The sequence below is a fragment of the Drosophila bipectinata genome, chromosome 3L (assembly GCF_030179905.1).
Source record: "Drosophila bipectinata strain 14024-0381.07 chromosome 3L, DbipHiC1v2, whole genome shotgun sequence".
NCBI classification, from domain to species: domain Eukaryota; kingdom Metazoa; phylum Arthropoda; class Insecta; order Diptera; family Drosophilidae; genus Drosophila; species Drosophila bipectinata.
Genome location: NC_091738.1, coordinates 16,634,912 through 16,651,939, shown reverse-complemented (window position 1 = coordinate 16,651,939; position 17,028 = coordinate 16,634,912). Strand labels below are relative to the sequence as shown.

General features: G+C 46.6%; 3 protein-coding genes across 10 annotated transcripts; 1 reads left to right on the top strand and 2 right to left on the bottom strand.

The window, feature by feature from the left end:
- Positions 1–14: 14 nt before the first annotated feature.
- LOC108120454 (microtubule-associated protein futsch) lies at positions 15–9,511 on the bottom strand. Of its 2 annotated transcripts, XM_070279879.1 has the most exons (10): positions 8,912–9,511; positions 6,229–8,090; positions 3,259–6,153; positions 2,847–3,197; positions 2,167–2,788; positions 2,046–2,103; positions 1,792–1,982; positions 1,239–1,735; positions 1,017–1,173; positions 16–958 (listed from the first exon to the last, which is right to left on the bottom strand). In XM_070279879.1, the coding sequence occupies exons 1-10, from the start codon at positions 9,246–9,248 to the stop codon at positions 219–221; spliced, it is 7,710 nt and encodes a 2,569-aa protein (XP_070135980.1). In that variant the 5' UTR covers positions 9,249–9,511; the 3' UTR covers positions 16–218. The 2 variants fall into 2 exon arrangements, with proteins under 2 accessions (XP_070135979.1, XP_070135980.1); XM_070279878.1 differs by having other exon boundaries at positions 15–958; positions 3,259–8,090.
- A 948-nt stretch (positions 9,512–10,459) lies between these two features.
- Positions 10,460–11,374, top strand: Sf3a2 (splicing factor 3a subunit 2). Its single transcript, XM_043214185.2, has one exon. The coding sequence runs from the start codon at positions 10,547–10,549 to the stop codon at positions 11,330–11,332; it is 786 nt and encodes a 261-aa protein (XP_043070120.1). The 5' UTR covers positions 10,460–10,546; the 3' UTR covers positions 11,333–11,374.
- Positions 11,375–11,393: 19 nt separating this feature from the next.
- Sap130 (Sin3A-associated protein 130) lies at positions 11,394–16,770 on the bottom strand. 7 transcript variants are annotated; one of them, XM_070279748.1, is made up of 11 exons: positions 16,633–16,770; positions 16,347–16,458; positions 14,931–15,890; positions 14,293–14,877; positions 13,774–14,234; positions 12,813–13,667; positions 12,521–12,744; positions 12,194–12,464; positions 11,957–12,127; positions 11,791–11,898; positions 11,394–11,731 (listed from the first exon to the last, which is right to left on the bottom strand). In XM_070279748.1, exons 2-11 carry the CDS (start codon positions 16,429–16,431, stop codon positions 11,582–11,584), a joined length of 3,870 nt encoding a protein of 1,289 aa, XP_070135849.1. In that variant the 5' UTR covers positions 16,432–16,458; positions 16,633–16,770; the 3' UTR covers positions 11,394–11,581. The 7 variants fall into 7 exon arrangements, with proteins under 7 accessions (XP_070135849.1, XP_070135851.1, XP_070135852.1 ...); XM_070279750.1 differs by having other exon boundaries at positions 14,931–15,815; XM_070279751.1 differs by having other exon boundaries at positions 14,931–15,656; positions 16,633–16,769.
- Between the last annotated feature and the right edge of the window lie 258 nt (positions 16,771–17,028).

Here is a 17,028-nt window from a genome sequence, read left to right as displayed (position 1 = left end):
AATGTATTTGTTTGCCAAGCATATCAAACTTATAATTATTTCTATTCACTAGGATAACTCCATATAAAATTGGCATATATTTTTACAACTGCTATAAATAAACCATAATTATACCATTTTCACATATAACTTCAATAACTAGTTCCTTAAAACTAATCAGCTTATCGAGTATAAACAATAAATAATAATCTCAGATGAGTGCATCGTTTAGAAGGTAACTACTGGGAAGTTCTTTTCAAGAACATATCCCGCTGAAAGTTGAGAATACGCAGCAGGCCGTGTTCAGTACCCACGGCCACCAAGTTGTGGGTGGGGACGTTCCAATTGCAATGTACGGAGTTGTATCGAATGAGGGGCATACTTGTAATGTTTTTCGGGCTGCGCTTCTCATTCAAATATTTGCTTCTATTTTTCGGTAAGACGGGAGAAACAGGGTTTATTCGCAGAGCATAATCCCTGAGAAAGATTTCCGGAGTAATAATATCCTTGGGATCGGAAGTTGCTTCTTTTAAATGAACCAAGTCCAGGGTGGAGACTGCTCGCACAATAAACGCCGACTTATTCAAAGCTGGTGGGAAGTTCAATTCGCGTACATCCAGGAAAACCAAGTCCCCATTGTCCGTCCCTAGGACCAAGTAATTCTTCTGGACATTGGAGTGCATTGCACGCGTACTACACACCGTGCTGTCAAGGGTCTTGTAGTCGTAGTTTATGCCGGAAGGGTTCAGTGCCAGATTACGAGTCATTCGATTCACAAACAGCTCATTGCTGCCGACAATAATCGTCTCACAAATGGGCGACCAAAACAAACTGGTTACATACAGATGGCTGATGCTAGAGCCCTCCACCAAGGGTTGTGGTTGTGACCAGTTTTTAATGTCATAAATACAAAAGCGACGAACATTGGTGCCAACGGCCAGCCAACGGGGTCCATGGGCATCGTAATGAAGATCCAAATCTAATTATAAAATAACTAATTAATAAATTAAGATAAAGGTAAAAGCTAAGCATCTTACATTGAATATTTCGTTCGCCTATGAAGAAGAAATTCAGAGGAGCAAAGTAGATTCGGTTCTCCTGCTTGGTGCAGTTGAGGCCTTCTGTGTCGCCAATATCCCAAAAGGCAACGTTTCCTTTGGCATAGCCTGTCACCAGGAAATTATGTCCTCGAGCCTAAGAAAATAATTATAAAACAATTACAAGATCTTCCTAAAGTCGTAATTTAACACAAAACTCACCTGAGACCAACAGATGCGAGTGCATTGATCCTGCACAGGATTGCTTAGATCCAAGCTAAGGGTAAAAATGGGATTTAGTTGAATCACATTTCTTTCCGAGGAACTCCGCTCATCTCCAGAAAGATTCAAAGGCAAGGCATAGATGTGAACATCGCTAATGGAGGTGCTCACTGCCAGTAATCCCAAACGATTGGTGGATCCATCGTACCCACCACTGGGCATAAAGACAAAGTTGTGAACTGGTCCATTGGGCACTCGAATTCCGTAGTGGAGATCCAGATGAAGGGTGGATAAATCCTCACTAGGACTATGATCAGGTACTGAACACTTGAGCAGCATCAGCAGAGCCCCCTCCGTTCCTCCAATTTTTGCATGTTTTGAAAAGCTCTTCAACTTGGTTCGCAGGGAACACAGTAGGTACTGTGTCTTGACCTGGGCCGGCAGAGGAGCCCATGCCAGTTGTTTAATGGCTCCACCAAGATAGCCAATATATTCGCCTGTCAAGATAGAGAATATGTAAGATTGTGGATGGTTTTCTTAACTTGAATCTTACCGTCTTTGATGAAACCCTCAAACAGTCCCATTTGTTGCCAATCACCTGATGTATCCGCATTTCCATAGGCATACCTTATGGATTTGGATTCTTTCGAGGGCAGCAACGTTTGGGCCTCTTCCGAAGGAATTATTGAGTAACTGGGATTGAATTGCGGGAACAACGAACCTTTGGAATAACTGATTTGGAGGCTAAAAACAAATAATTCATTAAGATTATATTTTCAACATTATTTTGTAGCTCAAGTTACTTACAATTTCTTCCATCGATCCTCTATCCTAAGCTCCAAGTTAAGGTAACGAGAGAATAGAGCTAGAGACGAAATTTCATTAAAAAATATTCAAAAAATGTTTAGGAAAATGCAGTTCTACTTACGAGGCTTCTCTGACACATCGCCCTGAACTGCAGGTCGTTTCCGGGCATTCCTTTTCCTGCTCCCATCCTTGGCCTTTGATTTCTTGGATTTCTTGTCACTCTTGGGTTCACTTTCGCCTTCGCTGATAATTGGATCCTCGTTAGAGTCTGCGCCTTCGGATTCATATTCTTCCGATGACTCCTTATCCATGGCCATATCATAGTCGGAAGTGTCGCCATCGAAATCTTTCTGATGGTCAGTCTCCGTCGTTGTATTTTCGCTTGTTAGGTCCTCTCCTATTTTCTTCAGCTTTGTTTCGGCCTTGATGGTGGACTTCCGCTTAGCCCGCCCAGCATTGCTGTACACCGGCTCCTTTACTTCCTCCTCCAGTTCTGGTTTAAGTTCTTCCCCAATCTTGGGTCGCCTGGGACAGGTGCGCAAGTGTGCTGGCAGTGACATGTACGCGTAGAGTTTCTTACAGAATTCGCACGCCACCCGCTGCCGGCCACAGTTCTCCAAATGGAGCATCATACCCATGGCAGTGCCTAGCTGGTGGTTGCACATGCGGCAGGCGAAGCGTTGGTCGGGATTGATCAGCAGGTAATCCTTCATTTTTCTTATTACCCAAGGGCGTGTGACGGACTTGAAATGGAGGAGTAATTAAAATTTATTGCAAGTTTGTATTCTATTGAAAGCTTACCTCTGGCGGTTCCTCAACTAGCCAACCCACTCCATAGTGCTCCAACAAGTGGATTTGCCAATCCTCTGTTGAGCTTCGGGCCAGGCACAGGCCACATTGCAGTTGTCCATCACCTTTGCCCTCGTCGGTCAACTCCTCATCCGTTTCCAGTTGCTCTCTTTTGCGGATGAGTAGCAGGCGCACATTAAAGGTTCCATCGGTGGGACATTTTTTGGAGCAGCTTTCCAGATGGAGCATCATGCCCAGAGCAGACCCCAATTTGTTGCTGCACAAGCGGCACTCCAGCTTCTTGTCGGGGTTGCTCTGTAGAAAAGTTTTCATCATCGCTATTGCCGAAGCACGGGTTATCAACTAAAAAATAAATAAAAATCCTTTAAAAAATTGTAATCCCATCTAGCTTTTAGAAACTCACCTCCGGCGTGTCTTCGACGAGCCAACCCACTCCATAGTGCTCCAATAAATGGTCTTGCCAATTCTCTGAGGTGCTCCGGGCCAAGCACAGCCCACACTGAAGAGGTCCATTACCTTCACCCTCGGTTGTCAGAACCTCATCGGTTTCCAAGTGCTCCCTCTTCCGAATGAGCAGCAGACGGAGATTAAAGGAACTAACCGGAACCCCATCTTCTTTGAGTTTCTTGGCCAGCACACTATCCATTTCGGCTGCTCGTTTCCGTCCCCTTCTTGAAGGCGTCTTTGGAGTATCCAAAGGTTGGACATCTTCGGCTTTTGGCGTTTCAGGTTCTTTTCTTTTTCGGCCTCTTTTGGGGGTCTGGATTGGTTCTTCTTTGGGTGTGGAAGCGGTTTCTAGATCTGGATCAGGATCGGACCTAGCCTTCCGTTTAAGTGTAGGCTCAGGACTTGGTTCAACGCCGCGACTTCTTCTTTGTCTTTTGGCCAGGACTGGACTGGAAGAAACATTGGATTCTTCAGCAGATTCTTGATTTATCACAGGACTTTGAAGTGACACTGCTTGCAGCTCTTTAGTCCTAGACTTTCGAGATCCCCTCACACTCTTCTCAGGTAGTTTGAAATCTTCTGGAACTATTTCTTTGGACAAATCTTTACTTACATCTCCTGCTTCTTCTGCTGTAGAAATTTCAAGTTCTTCGGTTTTTGGTGAAGTATTTTCCTGCTCCTCTGAATCTACAAATTTATCTGGCACCGCTTTTTTACTATTTCTAGTTTTGGGTTTTATAATAATCTCAGTTTCCGCGGTTGACTTTGGAGCTTCTTCTACAGTTCTTTCTTCTAGGTTCTCGCTACTTTTTATAGAGCTCTCAGTTGGTGGAGTTGCATCTACACATTTGGGTGTCTTACTTCGAGATTTTCGGTTTCTGCTTGGTTTTCTAGAAGGCATCTCTTCCGACTTTTCATCACAAACTTTTGTATCTCCAGTTACTGTCTGGATGGTTTCGGTGTCTTCTACTTTTTCCAAATCCTTTGGAGCTGTTTTCTGGGAGGTGCTAGACCGAGACTTTCGTTTACCTTTGGGTATGTTGTTAAATGTGTCTTTTTCCCCTTCGGTTACTTTATTTACAGAACTATCTGTAGGTTGAGAAACCTCTCCTGTTGAAGTATTACTCATTTTTGGGGTTCTACTTCTAGAAAGTCGTTGTCGCAGGGATTTTACAGAAGTGGTCGGCTCTTCCGGAATCTTAGTTTCTTCCGCAGCTAAGGGACTCTCTCCAGTTGCAGTACTAGCTAGATTTGGGGTTCTACTTCGAGTTAGACGTTGTCGTAGAGATTTTACCGAAGTTGTAGGCTCTTCCGGAATCTGAGTTTCTTCTGCAGCTGACGTAATCTCTCCAGTTGCAGTACTGGCTAGATTTGGGGTTATACTTCGAGTTAGACGTTGTCGTAGGGATTTCAAAGAAGTTATCGGCTCTTCAGGGATCTTCCTTTCATCCGCAGTTGAAGAAACCTCTCCAGTTGTATTATTAGCCAGGTTTGGGGTTCTACTTCGAGATAAACGTTGTCGTAGGGATTTTACAGAAGGGGTGGGCTCTTCAGGAATCTTAGTTTCTTCCGAAGCTGACGAAACCGCAATGGGTGTCTCTGAATCCTTAGACTCCTCTGGAATATTCTGGGATTTATTAGCCTTCGCACTCGACCTAGACTTTCGCTTCCCTCTTGATGTTTCAACAGCCGGTTCCTCCGGTTTTTCTTTCGCTTCATCATTTTCCACAGAATAGAAAATTAAAGTAGCTGGAAGTAGACTTTCACTTTTGGAAAGTTCCTTTTCCTCGGAAGCTTTCTTTGTGGACCTTCTCCTACTTCTTCTTGTGCCATTTTCAGGAATCGGGGAAACCTTCTCGCTTATCACAGTCGTTGCCTCTTTTAGGTTCCTGAAAGAGTCTTCCAAGTTCGCCTCAACAACATTGAAGGTGTCTCCACCACCCGGATTCAAAGGAAGATCTTTTGATTCTTCCGCTGGATGCTCATTTAGACTTACATCCTCGTTAATATCTACACTTTCTGCGAAATCCATGGGACTACTGCTGTCGGAATCAGTAGCTTCTTGGTTTTGGACTCCAACTTGTGGCGTGCCTTTTTCATCCTCCGGCTTAGCTTGTAGTATCTTTACGTGGGACAGCTGCTCGTCCTCAGTCTCATCGTGGTCTGGAGAGGCATCATCGCTAATGTCCGTTTCGTTGACCTTTTTTTGCAGAGAAAGAACTGGAGTTCGAGTGCGTTTCTCCTCCAATCCCACTATCTCGGATCTATCATCGTCACTGGTACTGGAAGTGGGAACACGACTTCTAACATCTACACTAACTGGGACTGGGTCAATAGAACTGGTTGGCTTTTCTTTGGCGGACCTCTTTCCAAGAACTGGACGCGTTTTAACAAGCTTCTTTCGCGACCCTGCCTTGGGAGTTTCTTCTGAGCTGGGAGAGGTCTTCTTGGGCTGTGTGGTCACCTTCTCGGCTTCCAGGTGGCTTATTAGGTTCTGGATTCCCTTCACCTCAGGCGTGGAACATGCCATGTTATCCACTTCTTCGGGATGCTTTCGAAATGGCAACTGGGCTTCGCCCTGTGGCGGAGGTGGCTCCTGGGAGAGGATGTCTATTAAGGATACATTGCTAGCAGTTGTGGAGGTCTGTGATTCATCGAATTCCTGGTTTTGAGTTGGTTTTCGTGATTTATTCTTTGGCATTTTGGGTGGATGATACAGCTGGGTTAGGTCACGGTCTGTGGCGGGTTTTGTTTCCTCCTTCACTTCCTGTTCCTCCGCCTGCAATAGTTCTTTTTCCGGTTGTGCTCCCCCATCATAACCTTCCTTACACTGCCCCTCATCTGATGACACCTTTGGATTATTTGTAATACTAGATATATTAGGGGTAACTATGTCTGAGCTTAACTTATCGTCATTAGCAATTACCTCTATCTCCATCTCTCCATTGCGCTCTGCCTCAGCCGACGGCTCATCGTTTTCCTCGAACTCTGGCTTTGGTCTCTTGGCTTCGCTGGCCTTCGCAGCACTCGGCCTCTTGGTCCTCTGAACCAAGTTAATTTTGGCTCTTTTGGACCTCGTTGGCAGCTTCTTCACAGGAGGATTGGCCTCCTTTTCAGGTTCCGGATCTTTCTTCTCCAAAGGCACTTCCGATTCATTGGCATTTTTGGGTTGTTCTGCTAAAATATTTGCAGCAAGATTTTGGTTCCCCCTGGGAACCTCAACAGGCTCCACGATGGTTGGTTCTTCCGCCGTCTTCTCCAAGTTCTGGACACTCTTTTGCAGCTTAATCGCATTGGGACTTATGCGAAGAATATTGGCACTATCACTGTTGACGTCCAAGGTGGCGTGCAATATATTCACGTCATCCATTTTCAAAATTTTTCCAATCGCCAGCTCTTCATCGGGTTCTGGGAGGACTTTGGAAGAGCAGGCGGGACTCTCCACAAAGACAGAAGGGTCAGGTATGGGAAGTTCTTTCAAAATCTCTTCAGGCTTTTCAGGCTCACTTATGGTTGTTGCGGAAGAAAGACCGAAGCCTCCACCTCCGCCTCCAAAAAGGGCATTCAAACGCTGTTCTTCTGGCGATAGTTCCATGAAACTGCTGTCGTCCATAGAATTGTCAGCTGCCAACTGGGCTATGAAGTCAACGGCCGACAGAACCTTGGAAGTAGAAGATTTTTCTGGACTTTTATCTACCTTAACGTCTTGAGGTGGTTCTGGTTCATGGACCTCTTCTGGTTCTGGCGTGCAAGGATTATAAACAGGCACTGCTGCCGGTTCTATAATCGACAGAGTATCAGTGGTAACCTCCATAGAATCTGAAGAAGGCTTAACTGGGGACTGAAACAGGGTCACATCTCCAGACTTAATAGTCGGAGTTTCTATAGTAGAGTTATAGACTTCGCTACTGCTTTCTTTATTAATGGTTAATGGTTCCACATTACTGGTTTTCATATTAGTTGTTGGAACTGTTTCCATCTCCGTGCTAGTCTCCACTTTCTTCACCTGGTTGCGAATCTCGTTGGCCATCTCAGAGAGTTTCTCTCGTGAGAGCTTCAGCTTTTGGGTGCTGAGGATTACCTTGCCCTTTCCCGACTGAGCCGGAGGAGGAATCACATCGGTCTTTTCCAGGGTCTTCCCCTGTTGAATGGCCAGACTGCTCAGGTCTATCTTCTCATCCGGGGACAGGACTTTGTTCTCCAGCACAATCAATGGAGGCAGAGAGCTCTTGCAAGTTTGTGGCAGAACAGTTGGAGTTTGGGGAAGAGGATTAGGTGTTTCTAAGGGACCAGGTGTCATTTTATTATGTTCCTTGGAGTTCCGCTCAGGCACTACTGGTGTTGAAGGAGCAGAGGGTGCTGGAGAAGGCGACTTTTGTATCAGCGGCTTGTTAGAGATCTCGGGAGTTGGTGCATCATTGTGCTCCTTGGGCGTGCTCCTTGCTTTACTACCATAACTACTAGGCGTACACAAAGATCGACATTTCGGCAACTTGTTCACCAAATTAAGCAACAATGGTGGCTGCTTTGGACGCACAGTGACATCCGCCTTGGCTATGGGCGCCGAAAAGACTCCAGGTGTGGGCGATGGGTCAGGAGATCCCAGAGCAGCCGTTGGCGGTGGCCGGGATGCAGAGTGCTTGGCCGGTATCCCACCCGTATTCTTGTTCAGGATTCGGTTCTTGAGCAGAGCCTTGACGTGCATCGAACTATCCACATTGGTCTGGCCAGGCACTATTTTTTCAATATAATCCGAAACCACTCCTCGCTTTTTTATGGGCTGTGGGGCTAAAAAATAGAAAAATATTAAACATTAATGATAAAATATATTAAAAAGTAAATAAAAAATAAAGCAAAAGCTCAGTTTAGTCAACACTGGGATTCGAACTCGGGCCAGAAACGAGCAACAAAAACCTCGTCCCTAACCTCAATAAGTGGTGCCATTTACAGGTTGGACCATCAAAAGAAAACGAAGACAGCGGTCGAGGGTGGCACTTAAAGCCAGCCTGCAGGGTATGAGTTCAAAAAAAAAATTAACCCCCATAAGTCGGAGGATTATATGTTGTATTTTTATCAAATTATACTAACTTTGATTAAACTAACTATGAAAAAATATTTTTTTCCTATCAAAAGTTAGAAAATATATATAGAACAATTGTTTTTTCATAAAAAATAAATGGAATTTAAGAAAAATAAATATAAGCATCCCTAATAATACACCATGCCCCAGTGTATACACCGCGGTTCCATAGGTATGTATTTTATAATCTTAAAAAGAAACCCAACCAAGAATTTCCTTATTGATTCTTCAAAGAATTTTTATTGTAATTTTTTTTAATTGTTAAAAATAAAGTTTAAAAAAAAACAAATATTTTTACATATACAGGCAGAATGACTAGCGTGAAATAGAACCGTCAAAAAAGCACGCTTTCGAGAGGACGCACTTAACAGCTGCGCCACCGCCTATGGTTTTCGCCTTGCGTCTCAAACTCACACATACACTTGGATGCCAGAAACTGCATTTGGCAGAAATCCTAGACACCAAGTGTCATTAAACTATGAAAACTAGACACAAAATAATGCATTAATTAATAAATGATTATTTTTACCAGTCTGACGCAATTGTTGTTTCTGTTGCGCAGCAGCTGAGGTCGATGGCGATGCACTTCCGGCCACAGTAGGAGTAGGGGGAGTCCCTGGCTTTGCCTGCTTGGCTCCTGGACTCTGTTTTCTCAGAACCTCGGCCAGCTGGCGATCGAGTCCAGCTTCCTTGAGTTTTTTAAAGTCCAGGTTTATTTGCTTGATTATTCGCTTAGGAGGGGGTGCACTTTTATCGCCAGTCGGTGACGCCGCTGGGTTCGGGGCCGCAGAGTTGTTGCTGGGATTGGCAGACTTTGCCACTGCCGGCGGAGGGCCCATTAGGCTAGGTCGCTCGGGCTTATCCATTCTCTGTTAATGATTAACCAAACGGGATGTCTCCCTCGAAAATCTCACCAGAAAAATGCGACTTCACATCCGAACCGAGCACGCCTAGTTTGCAAAAATTATTTACATTTGTTTGAAGAATTTATGCAGAATTTTTGGTTTTCTTGAATTAATATCTTTTCAAAAGCCCTAGCTCTTTACAAATAGTCACTAGATATATTTTCTCTCACTTTTTCCACTCAAAAATTAAAAAAATCCAGCATGTGCATAGAGCTGGTTACCAATTGATAGAATTATCGAAATAATAAAGCGCCATCAGTGGGAGTAAGTGGAACCTGAACATCAGTGATGCGACAGTTTCTGGTTTGTTTTTCAAGTTAAAGTTGTTACTTGGAAAATACGCCTTTAAGTAAAAAGAACTTAAGAACTGGGAATATATAATTAATACAAAATTATATTTAGAATATTAAAAACATTTGTAAAACCATTTCTATAGTATTCCATTTTTGAGGTGAAGTTAGTATTAATTATTAATTCGATACGGTCACACTGACCAATGCTTCGTTGTAGAGCTGGAAAATCATCGATGTTCACCTACATCGATGTTTCGATGTTTTTCAGAAAAAAACATCGATGTATCGCGATACATCGAACTTTCTTAGGGTGCACTTAAAAAAATTTACCACACCATATTATATTAAAATATATTTATTTATTAAAAATAAATGAATAAAAAGTGTAATATATTTATAAAAAATTACGCTTTGTGTAAGATCCATAGTTTAATAATATTTCAAAATTCAAAATGGCTCTTAAATACTACTCTTGTATTAAAAATGAAACTTAAAGCTAGTCTTTCATAGAACACAAAACTTAAAATGAAAAAACAATTGAAACAAAAATATAAAGCAGCTACAAGTTCTAAAAAAAAAATCTAAAACAAATAAAAAAAAAAAAGCGAAAAAATAAAATTAAAATTAATTTAAATCCAGTCATTTTTTATGACTAATTATAGATTAGTCTTTTATTGTTTATTACTTAACAATTTTATTGTTAAGTTTATTTCATTTAATTGATAATAATTTTTGGTGCACTTACCAAATACCAGCCAAGAAGTGATGAGTAAAGAGGAAACATCGAACATCGATGTTTGAAAACTTCGATGTTTCTCGAGTTTCAGAAAACATCGATGTATCGATACATCGTCGATGTTTTCTCCAGCTCTACTTCGTTGACAACCCTGGTGTCTACACCATCAATAGTTTTCCGGAAAAAGCGACAACGTTTTTAGTCAAATATATTGAAAAAAACGTAGAAAAATGGACTTTCAGAACCGTGCCGGTGGCAAGACCGGCAGCGGAGGCGTGGCCTCCTGGTCGGAATCCAACCGCGATCGCAAGGAACGCCTGCGGCAGCTGGCGCTGGAGACCATAGATCTGAACAAGGATCCGTACTTTATGAAGAACCACTTGGGCTCCTACGAGTGCAAACTGTGTCTGACGCTGCACAACAACGAGGGAAGCTACCTGGCCCACACGCAGGGAAAGAAGCATCAGGAGAATCTGGCGCGCCGAGCCGCCAAAGAGGCCAAGGAAGCACCCTCCTCGCTGCTGGCACCGGAGAAGCCCCGCGTGGAGCCGAAGAAGTTCGTCAAGATTGGACGACCCGGTTACCGGGTGACCAAGCAAAGAGAGCCCTCGAACGGTCAGCAGTCGCTGTTGTTTCAGATCGATTACCCCGAAATCTCGGATTCCATTGTCCCGCGCCATCGCTTCATGTCCGCCTACGAGCAGAAGATCGAGCCGCCAGACCGCAAGTGGCAGTACCTTCTGTTTGCCTCCGAGCCGTACGAGACGATTGGCTTCAAGGTCCCCTCCCGGGAAGTAGAAAAGAGCGAGGGCAAGTTTTGGACGCACTGGAACCGGGACACGAAGCAGTTCTTCCTCCAGTTTGCCTTCAAGTTCGAGCCCAAGATCATGCCTCCGCCACCGCCCAATCTACACAGGGCGATCGGGCCACCGGGCGGCTTTCCTATACCAGGACCACCCCGTCCGGCAATGCACCATCCCATGTTCAATGGAGTTCCTCCTCCGCCACCCATGTAACACGTACTGGATCATAATTTTTTACAGAAAGACCTCAGATTTAAATAAAAAGTCTTAATAATTATACAACTCTTAAACTTTGTATTTATGTTCTGGTGGCTTAATTAAGAAAACTAAAAAATATTGCCGTTCTTCTCTAATGGTCGATAGTCTGTAGCGCTAAGGTAAAACTGTCTAATCTTAAAGTAGGCAAAAAATGTACAAGGTATGAATACACATGGATGTATCACTCCTCCTTCCGTCAGTGGTCTACATCTTTTCGCGCTTCTTGAAGTTCCGCTTGGAGGCACAGCGGCTGATGATGTCGGAGACGTGGGGCTTGTGCTCGAAGATTTTCATGAGCTGGTTCTGGGCCTCGTTGATGCCGTCGGTGATGATCTTACTGCGCTGGATGTTGCCCTAAAAGGAGTAACATATTGATGATTACATCTTGGATATTTTTGGTAAAGAAAACCCACCTTGAGCAGCTCACTGACGCGCTCTATATCGCTGTGCTTATCCTTGTCCTTTTCCAGAGCTTGCAGCATGGTTTCCAGCTGCCCCAGGCTGACCATCTCTGATTCGTTCTAAAAAGGGATGAGATTATAAAATATTTGGGATGCTCTGTCATGATGAGGACCATACCAAGTCCTCCATTTGCGTCCTTAAGTGATATATCTTCCATCCATTGATCTTCTCCCGCACATTCGGTTGATTGGCCAAGTCTATCACTGTGGCTCGTCGCTCTTCCCTGGGCTTCACATCGGTGTATCGATGGAAGTGATTGGTGGCCAGCTTGTGGGTGGGCTTATAGGTCTGAAAGACATCACAGATCACAGATTAATGACAACTACTAGGACATAACAGAAGCTAATGACTTACGTTGAGCAAAGCACAATTGCGCGGACGCTTTATGACAAAGTCCACGGGATTGGCGTTCTCCTTGTTGCCCGCAACTGCTGGGGTGCTGTTCCGATGGTTGGCCTCGACTGGGGCACTGTTGGGAGCCACTACCGGGGCGGGTGCTGCCACCAGTAAGCCTCCATTGTTGTGCTTCTGCATGTAGGCTGCTGCAGCAGCGGGTGCGGGCTCGGCACTCGGTGGTGGCAGGGATAGGGATGCCTGGCTCTGGGTTGAGTGCTGACTGTCATTACTACAAAGGATCAGAATATTAATTACAAATATAAGGAATACATGATAGCCACTTACGTGGATCTACGTGGCTTCTTCCTGGCGGAACAATCGTAGCTCGAGCTGGAGCTGCTGCCGGTGCCATTCATTCGCGTTCCTGGCTGCTGTGCCAACTGGGCCGATCCTGCCACGTGGGGCGTCGGCTGCTGGGGTTGCTGCTGCTGTGGCGTTGGTGCCTGGACATCTACGAAAGCGCCAGCACGAGGTCCCATAGACGAGTGTCCCTGATGCGAGGAGTACATCTTTCAAGGTGAGAGAAATCCAGATAAAGAATACATCTTCTCCCGCTACCACCTTCTCCTAAACTCACCTCATTTATGGGATTGAAGTGCGTGGCATTGTCGCGACCACTAGCCCTTGATGCCGATGGCTCGCCAATCCTGTCCTGCAACTGCTGATCCACGCCTGGCGATGAGTTCGCCGACACTGTAGTCGAGCCATCCGATGATGCCGGGGACTCGGCACGAAGATTTCTCAAGGTGGAGATGGCAGCCTCAACAGAAGATACCGTGGGGGCATTACTGGTGGCTCCATGGGCCACCCGTTCCCTCTCCTTCTTGGCCAGAGCCTCCACAGTGAGGGCCGAGCTAACCGACGAGGGCACTGCCACAAAAACGGGCTTCAGGCTGTAGGTGGAACCCGAACTGGTGGCACTGCTGGTATTGCTTGCCATGGAGAGCAGAGTGGGTCCCAGGTTCTTGGCTGCTCGGATGGGCGATCCCTCGGCGTCTCGCTTGCGCATAAAGTTGGACACCAGTGCTCCACTTGCGCCCGCCGGCTGCGGGTTTCCTGCTCCCGTGGTGACCTTCACGGACGTATGCAACGGGATGACCATGTGCTGGGGCGGTGCACTGTTCGCCGCCGTCGGGATTATCAATTGCTGATGGCCGATGGTCCGGGTGGCTGTCGCTCCCGCAGCTCCAGACGGTAGAACCGTAAAGGTTGCCTGCGACCCGGAACCTGCCGATCCCGATGTTGCTGACGCATGGGTGGCAAATGGCAGCGAGGACACGGATAAGCTGCTTCCCCCAGCACTGCTGACCAGTTGGGCCTGGGACTGGCTGCTCTGAGTCACAGTGGTTGTGGTCAGCGAGAGCACACCGGTGGACGAGGATGCCGGCATTGATTCGTAGTAGATTGTAGCTGCGCTTCCCTTTTCGTCGATCTGCCAAAAAAAATAAAATTTTTTAATTCTTGGAGGGATTTCCATTCAGTAGAAAGTAGGCCTTTGTTGGGATTAACTTTAGTCTTTAACTAAACGGCCAACGCACCTTCATCAGCTGGCTCTGGGAGGCCACTACTGGATTCCAAGTACGCTGAAATCCGGTCACTGTAGCCCCACTGCTGACAGTGACCTCCGATCCTTGTGCTGCGGCCGTGGACGGTGCCATCATCATCTTGCCCACTGTGATGCCACTGGCATTCTTAATGGGAGTCAAGGTGCCCGTGAGGATGTTGCCTCCAGGTCCGACAGCTTCTCCCCTGCCGCTAATGGTCAGTGGCAAAACAGTGGCTCCCCCGGCAGCTGCAGTCGCACCGGTTACCGGGCTGGGAGTCACCACACTGGCGGAGACACTGGGCACTGGCACCGCCTGGATGCTGGTCACTCCTTGGGGAGTCATGGTCGGAGTGCCAGTGGCTCCGGCCGTGGACAGTTTGCCGATGGGATTTAGCTGCGTGATGGTCAATGAGGGCTGCGACTTGGATGTCATGGTGACTGGTGGACGGATGCCTGAAAAATGTTCCAAAGACATTTAATAAGATGACAAGATTGGTGGTGGACTCCTTACCCATCTTAGCTGCCGCCGAGGTGCTCATCAAAAAGGGCTGCAGCATCACATTGCCGGCCAGGCGAGCTGCCGATCCGATAATCTGCTGCGTGGCTGCCGTCGCCGGCTGCTGCAGTTGGATGATCCGCGTGGTGGGCAGATTCGTGGCCGTCAGAGCAGCTCCTGCCCCTCCAGGCCCTCGGCCCGGCGCCACTGTTGCTCCTCCCGAGACACTAACCGGCGTCGGGGAAGGTGTCACGCTGGCATTAAGCTGAGGGTGCGGTGCCCTGATACTGATGCTCGTTGTGTTCAGCTTGGCTCCCGTGAAGCCCTTGCCCAACGATATGGGTCGCACTTGACGCGACGTCACGGTGGTTCCTCCGGGTGTGGTGGTCGTTACTCCCCCAGTGGGCGTGGCCACAGCAAAGCGAGAATTAAACTGCTGGCCAGGATTGGGATTAGCGTTCGGGGTGGACACATTGGAGGAGTAGACAAGAGTGGCTTGGTGCTGTCGTTGTGGCAGAACAGTGGCCACGTAAGCTTGGGGAGCACCTGCCGGTCCCGTGGATTGTGGAGCCAACGTTTGGGCAGCAGATACGGAGAGAGCTGGAAAAGATCGGGGTTAGTAGGCACTTAGGTGAGGAGCTTACAAGACTTACCCGTTGGGGCTTGGACCGGAGTAGCCGTGGTCACCACATTGGCACTACTGACGCCCGCCGACGTGGTTATGATCCTCTGACGGGGCTGGGGGATGGCACGGATCAGTTGGACCTGTCCCGTGGGACTCTGCATCCAGGCGGCACTGTTGCTGGACGAGATCACTGTGGATGGTGGCTGTGTAGACACCGCCACTCCACTCCGGCTCACTGATGCTGTTGTCCCGCGGACAAAGCCACCAGCGGTGCTGATTCCGGTGGGCGCTGCTGGTGTAACAGTAGCCGAGCCGGTCGATGTGGCCCTGAGGGGTGTCACCAGGCGCTGGCCCACTCCCACACCACCCATCTGGGTGGCTGTGACGCTGGCCCTCGGCAGATATGTGGCCTGGGTCACAGGTCTGGTTACGGTGATGGAAGCATTCGAGACACTTCTGGCCGGAGCTGCCGGTATAGCCGTAATCTGGGTCCTACCCGTCGCCGTCACGTTTTCCAGCTGCTTGATCATGGGCATGACGACACGCACCTGCGTGGACTGCCCTCCTGCCCCGATGGCCCTGATGGAAGCTGCCGTGGTGGCCTGTCCCGTGTTCAGAGCAATGGGCTGCTGAACGGCATTGGCGGCTGCCACCTTGATGGTCCCGCCGCTGAGGATGGGCGTGCCCGATATGGAGATCCCTCCGCCGCCGTCCGACTTGACATGGGTGATCTTGGCGGCCACCGCCGAGTGCGCTGCAGAGGATTGAAGCAAATGAGTGGACGGCAATGAGTACTTGTTAATGACGCCGCGCAGCTGAAAGGGCGGATTTGAATGTGATACCAGGGATGCGGATGCGGGTGCGGATGCGGATGCAGGTGCGGACGCCACCGATGATGATGATGAAGAAGTGGCTTGAATTGATGACAGCAATGTTGGTGCATGAGGAAGAAATGGCTGGGTGCGTATCTTAATGGTTTTCAGGGGGGCTGTGCGGGTGGCAGTAGTGGGTATTTTCTATGAGATTTCGTTTTAAAAAAAAATTCCAATCGCACATTTTTGAACGGACAAGCGTACGAATTCTACTAAGACAATTATAGTTAGTATTTAAATTTTTTAATTAAGCTCGACTTTTATTTTTTTAATTAAACATTAAGAAAATTACGAAGGACAACTTGACAACCCTGCCACGAATGCACAGTAACAACAAAGCACACAAACATTGACACAAACGAGAGAACAGCATTTGCTACGAAGGTGAGGCACAAAGGGGAATCGGAAACAAACAGTGCGCGTATGGGAGAGCAAAGAGAGGCGCACAAATGTTATGTATACACACGCATACACGGGAACAATGCTAATACAGGGCTTTTATATTTGCTACTGGTGCATATATTTATATAGATATATGTACATATAGTACACTCGGATATCGTTCAACATACCTGATGGTGCTGTAGCTGTACTTCCGCCGCCGCCTCCCACAGCTCCTGCGCCACCTCCCGCGCCGCCTTCATTTGGGGCGCTCATACTGGCTGGTTTTCTGGACGACAAGTTCTGTAATACAGCAACAATAACAACTGGAATCAGATGCCAGCTCCACGTTAAGCCACCTCGCTTGTTGCCCTCTCCTCTTCTTTCTCTTTCTCTTATCTATGCACTCGATTCCACTGTACTCTCTGGCCACGCTCACACAGAATTTAGTCTTGATGAAGTGGCAGAATTACTTGCCTTTTTTCTAGCTTAAGGATCACTTTGTTGTCCCTGTGAACCGGGATACGATTTTTCCGCCGCGCTTTCTATTAATTAAATGGAATCTTATTGTGTTTCCTGCTACTAGGGATGACGAACATATTATAAGTATGTACCTGGTCACACACTTTTATCAACCTGGTCACACATCTTTTTTCAGCATGGTCATACCTTATTTTTCTACGAAAATTAAAAATAATAATAAACTGTAATAACGAATTTTTATAAAACAATTTATTTATTAAAAAATTTAATTTATTAAAATACTTATTTTTTTCTTTAAATAGGCTCTACCATTTTTGATTGAAATTCAAAATAAATGTCCAAGGGAAAAAAAAATCTGTAAAAAATACCAGAAGAAAATCTTCAGACAAC

Bases quoted from the DNA above. Each gene is read 5' to 3' on its own strand.
- LOC108120454 (XM_070279878.1), bottom strand. From the start codon at position 9,248: ATGGATAAGCCCGAGCGACCTAGCCTAATGGGCCCTCCGCCGGCAGTG. The intron at 1,983-2,045 runs GTAAGTAACTTG...ATTTGTTTTTAG, and splicing joins GAGGATCGATGGAAGAAATT to CCTCCAAATCAGTTATTCCA. The intron at 1,736-1,791 runs GTAAGATTCAAG...CTATCTTGACAG, and splicing joins TGAGGGTTTCATCAAAGACG to GCGAATATATTGGCTATCTT.
- Sf3a2 (XM_043214185.2), top strand. From the start codon at position 10,547: ATGGACTTTCAGAACCGTGCCGGTGGCAAGACCGGCAGCGGAGGCGTG.
- Sap130 (XM_070279748.1), bottom strand. From the start codon at position 16,431: ATGAGCGCCCCAAATGAAGGCGGCGCGGGAGGTGGCGCAGGAGCTGTG. The intron at 14,878-14,930 runs GTAAGTCTTGTA...GATCTTTTCCAG, and splicing joins TCCGGTCCAAGCCCCAACGG to CTCTCTCCGTATCTGCTGCC. The intron at 12,128-12,193 runs GTAAGTCATTAG...GATGTCTTTCAG, and splicing joins GCAATTGTGCTTTGCTCAAC to ACCTATAAGCCCACCCACAA.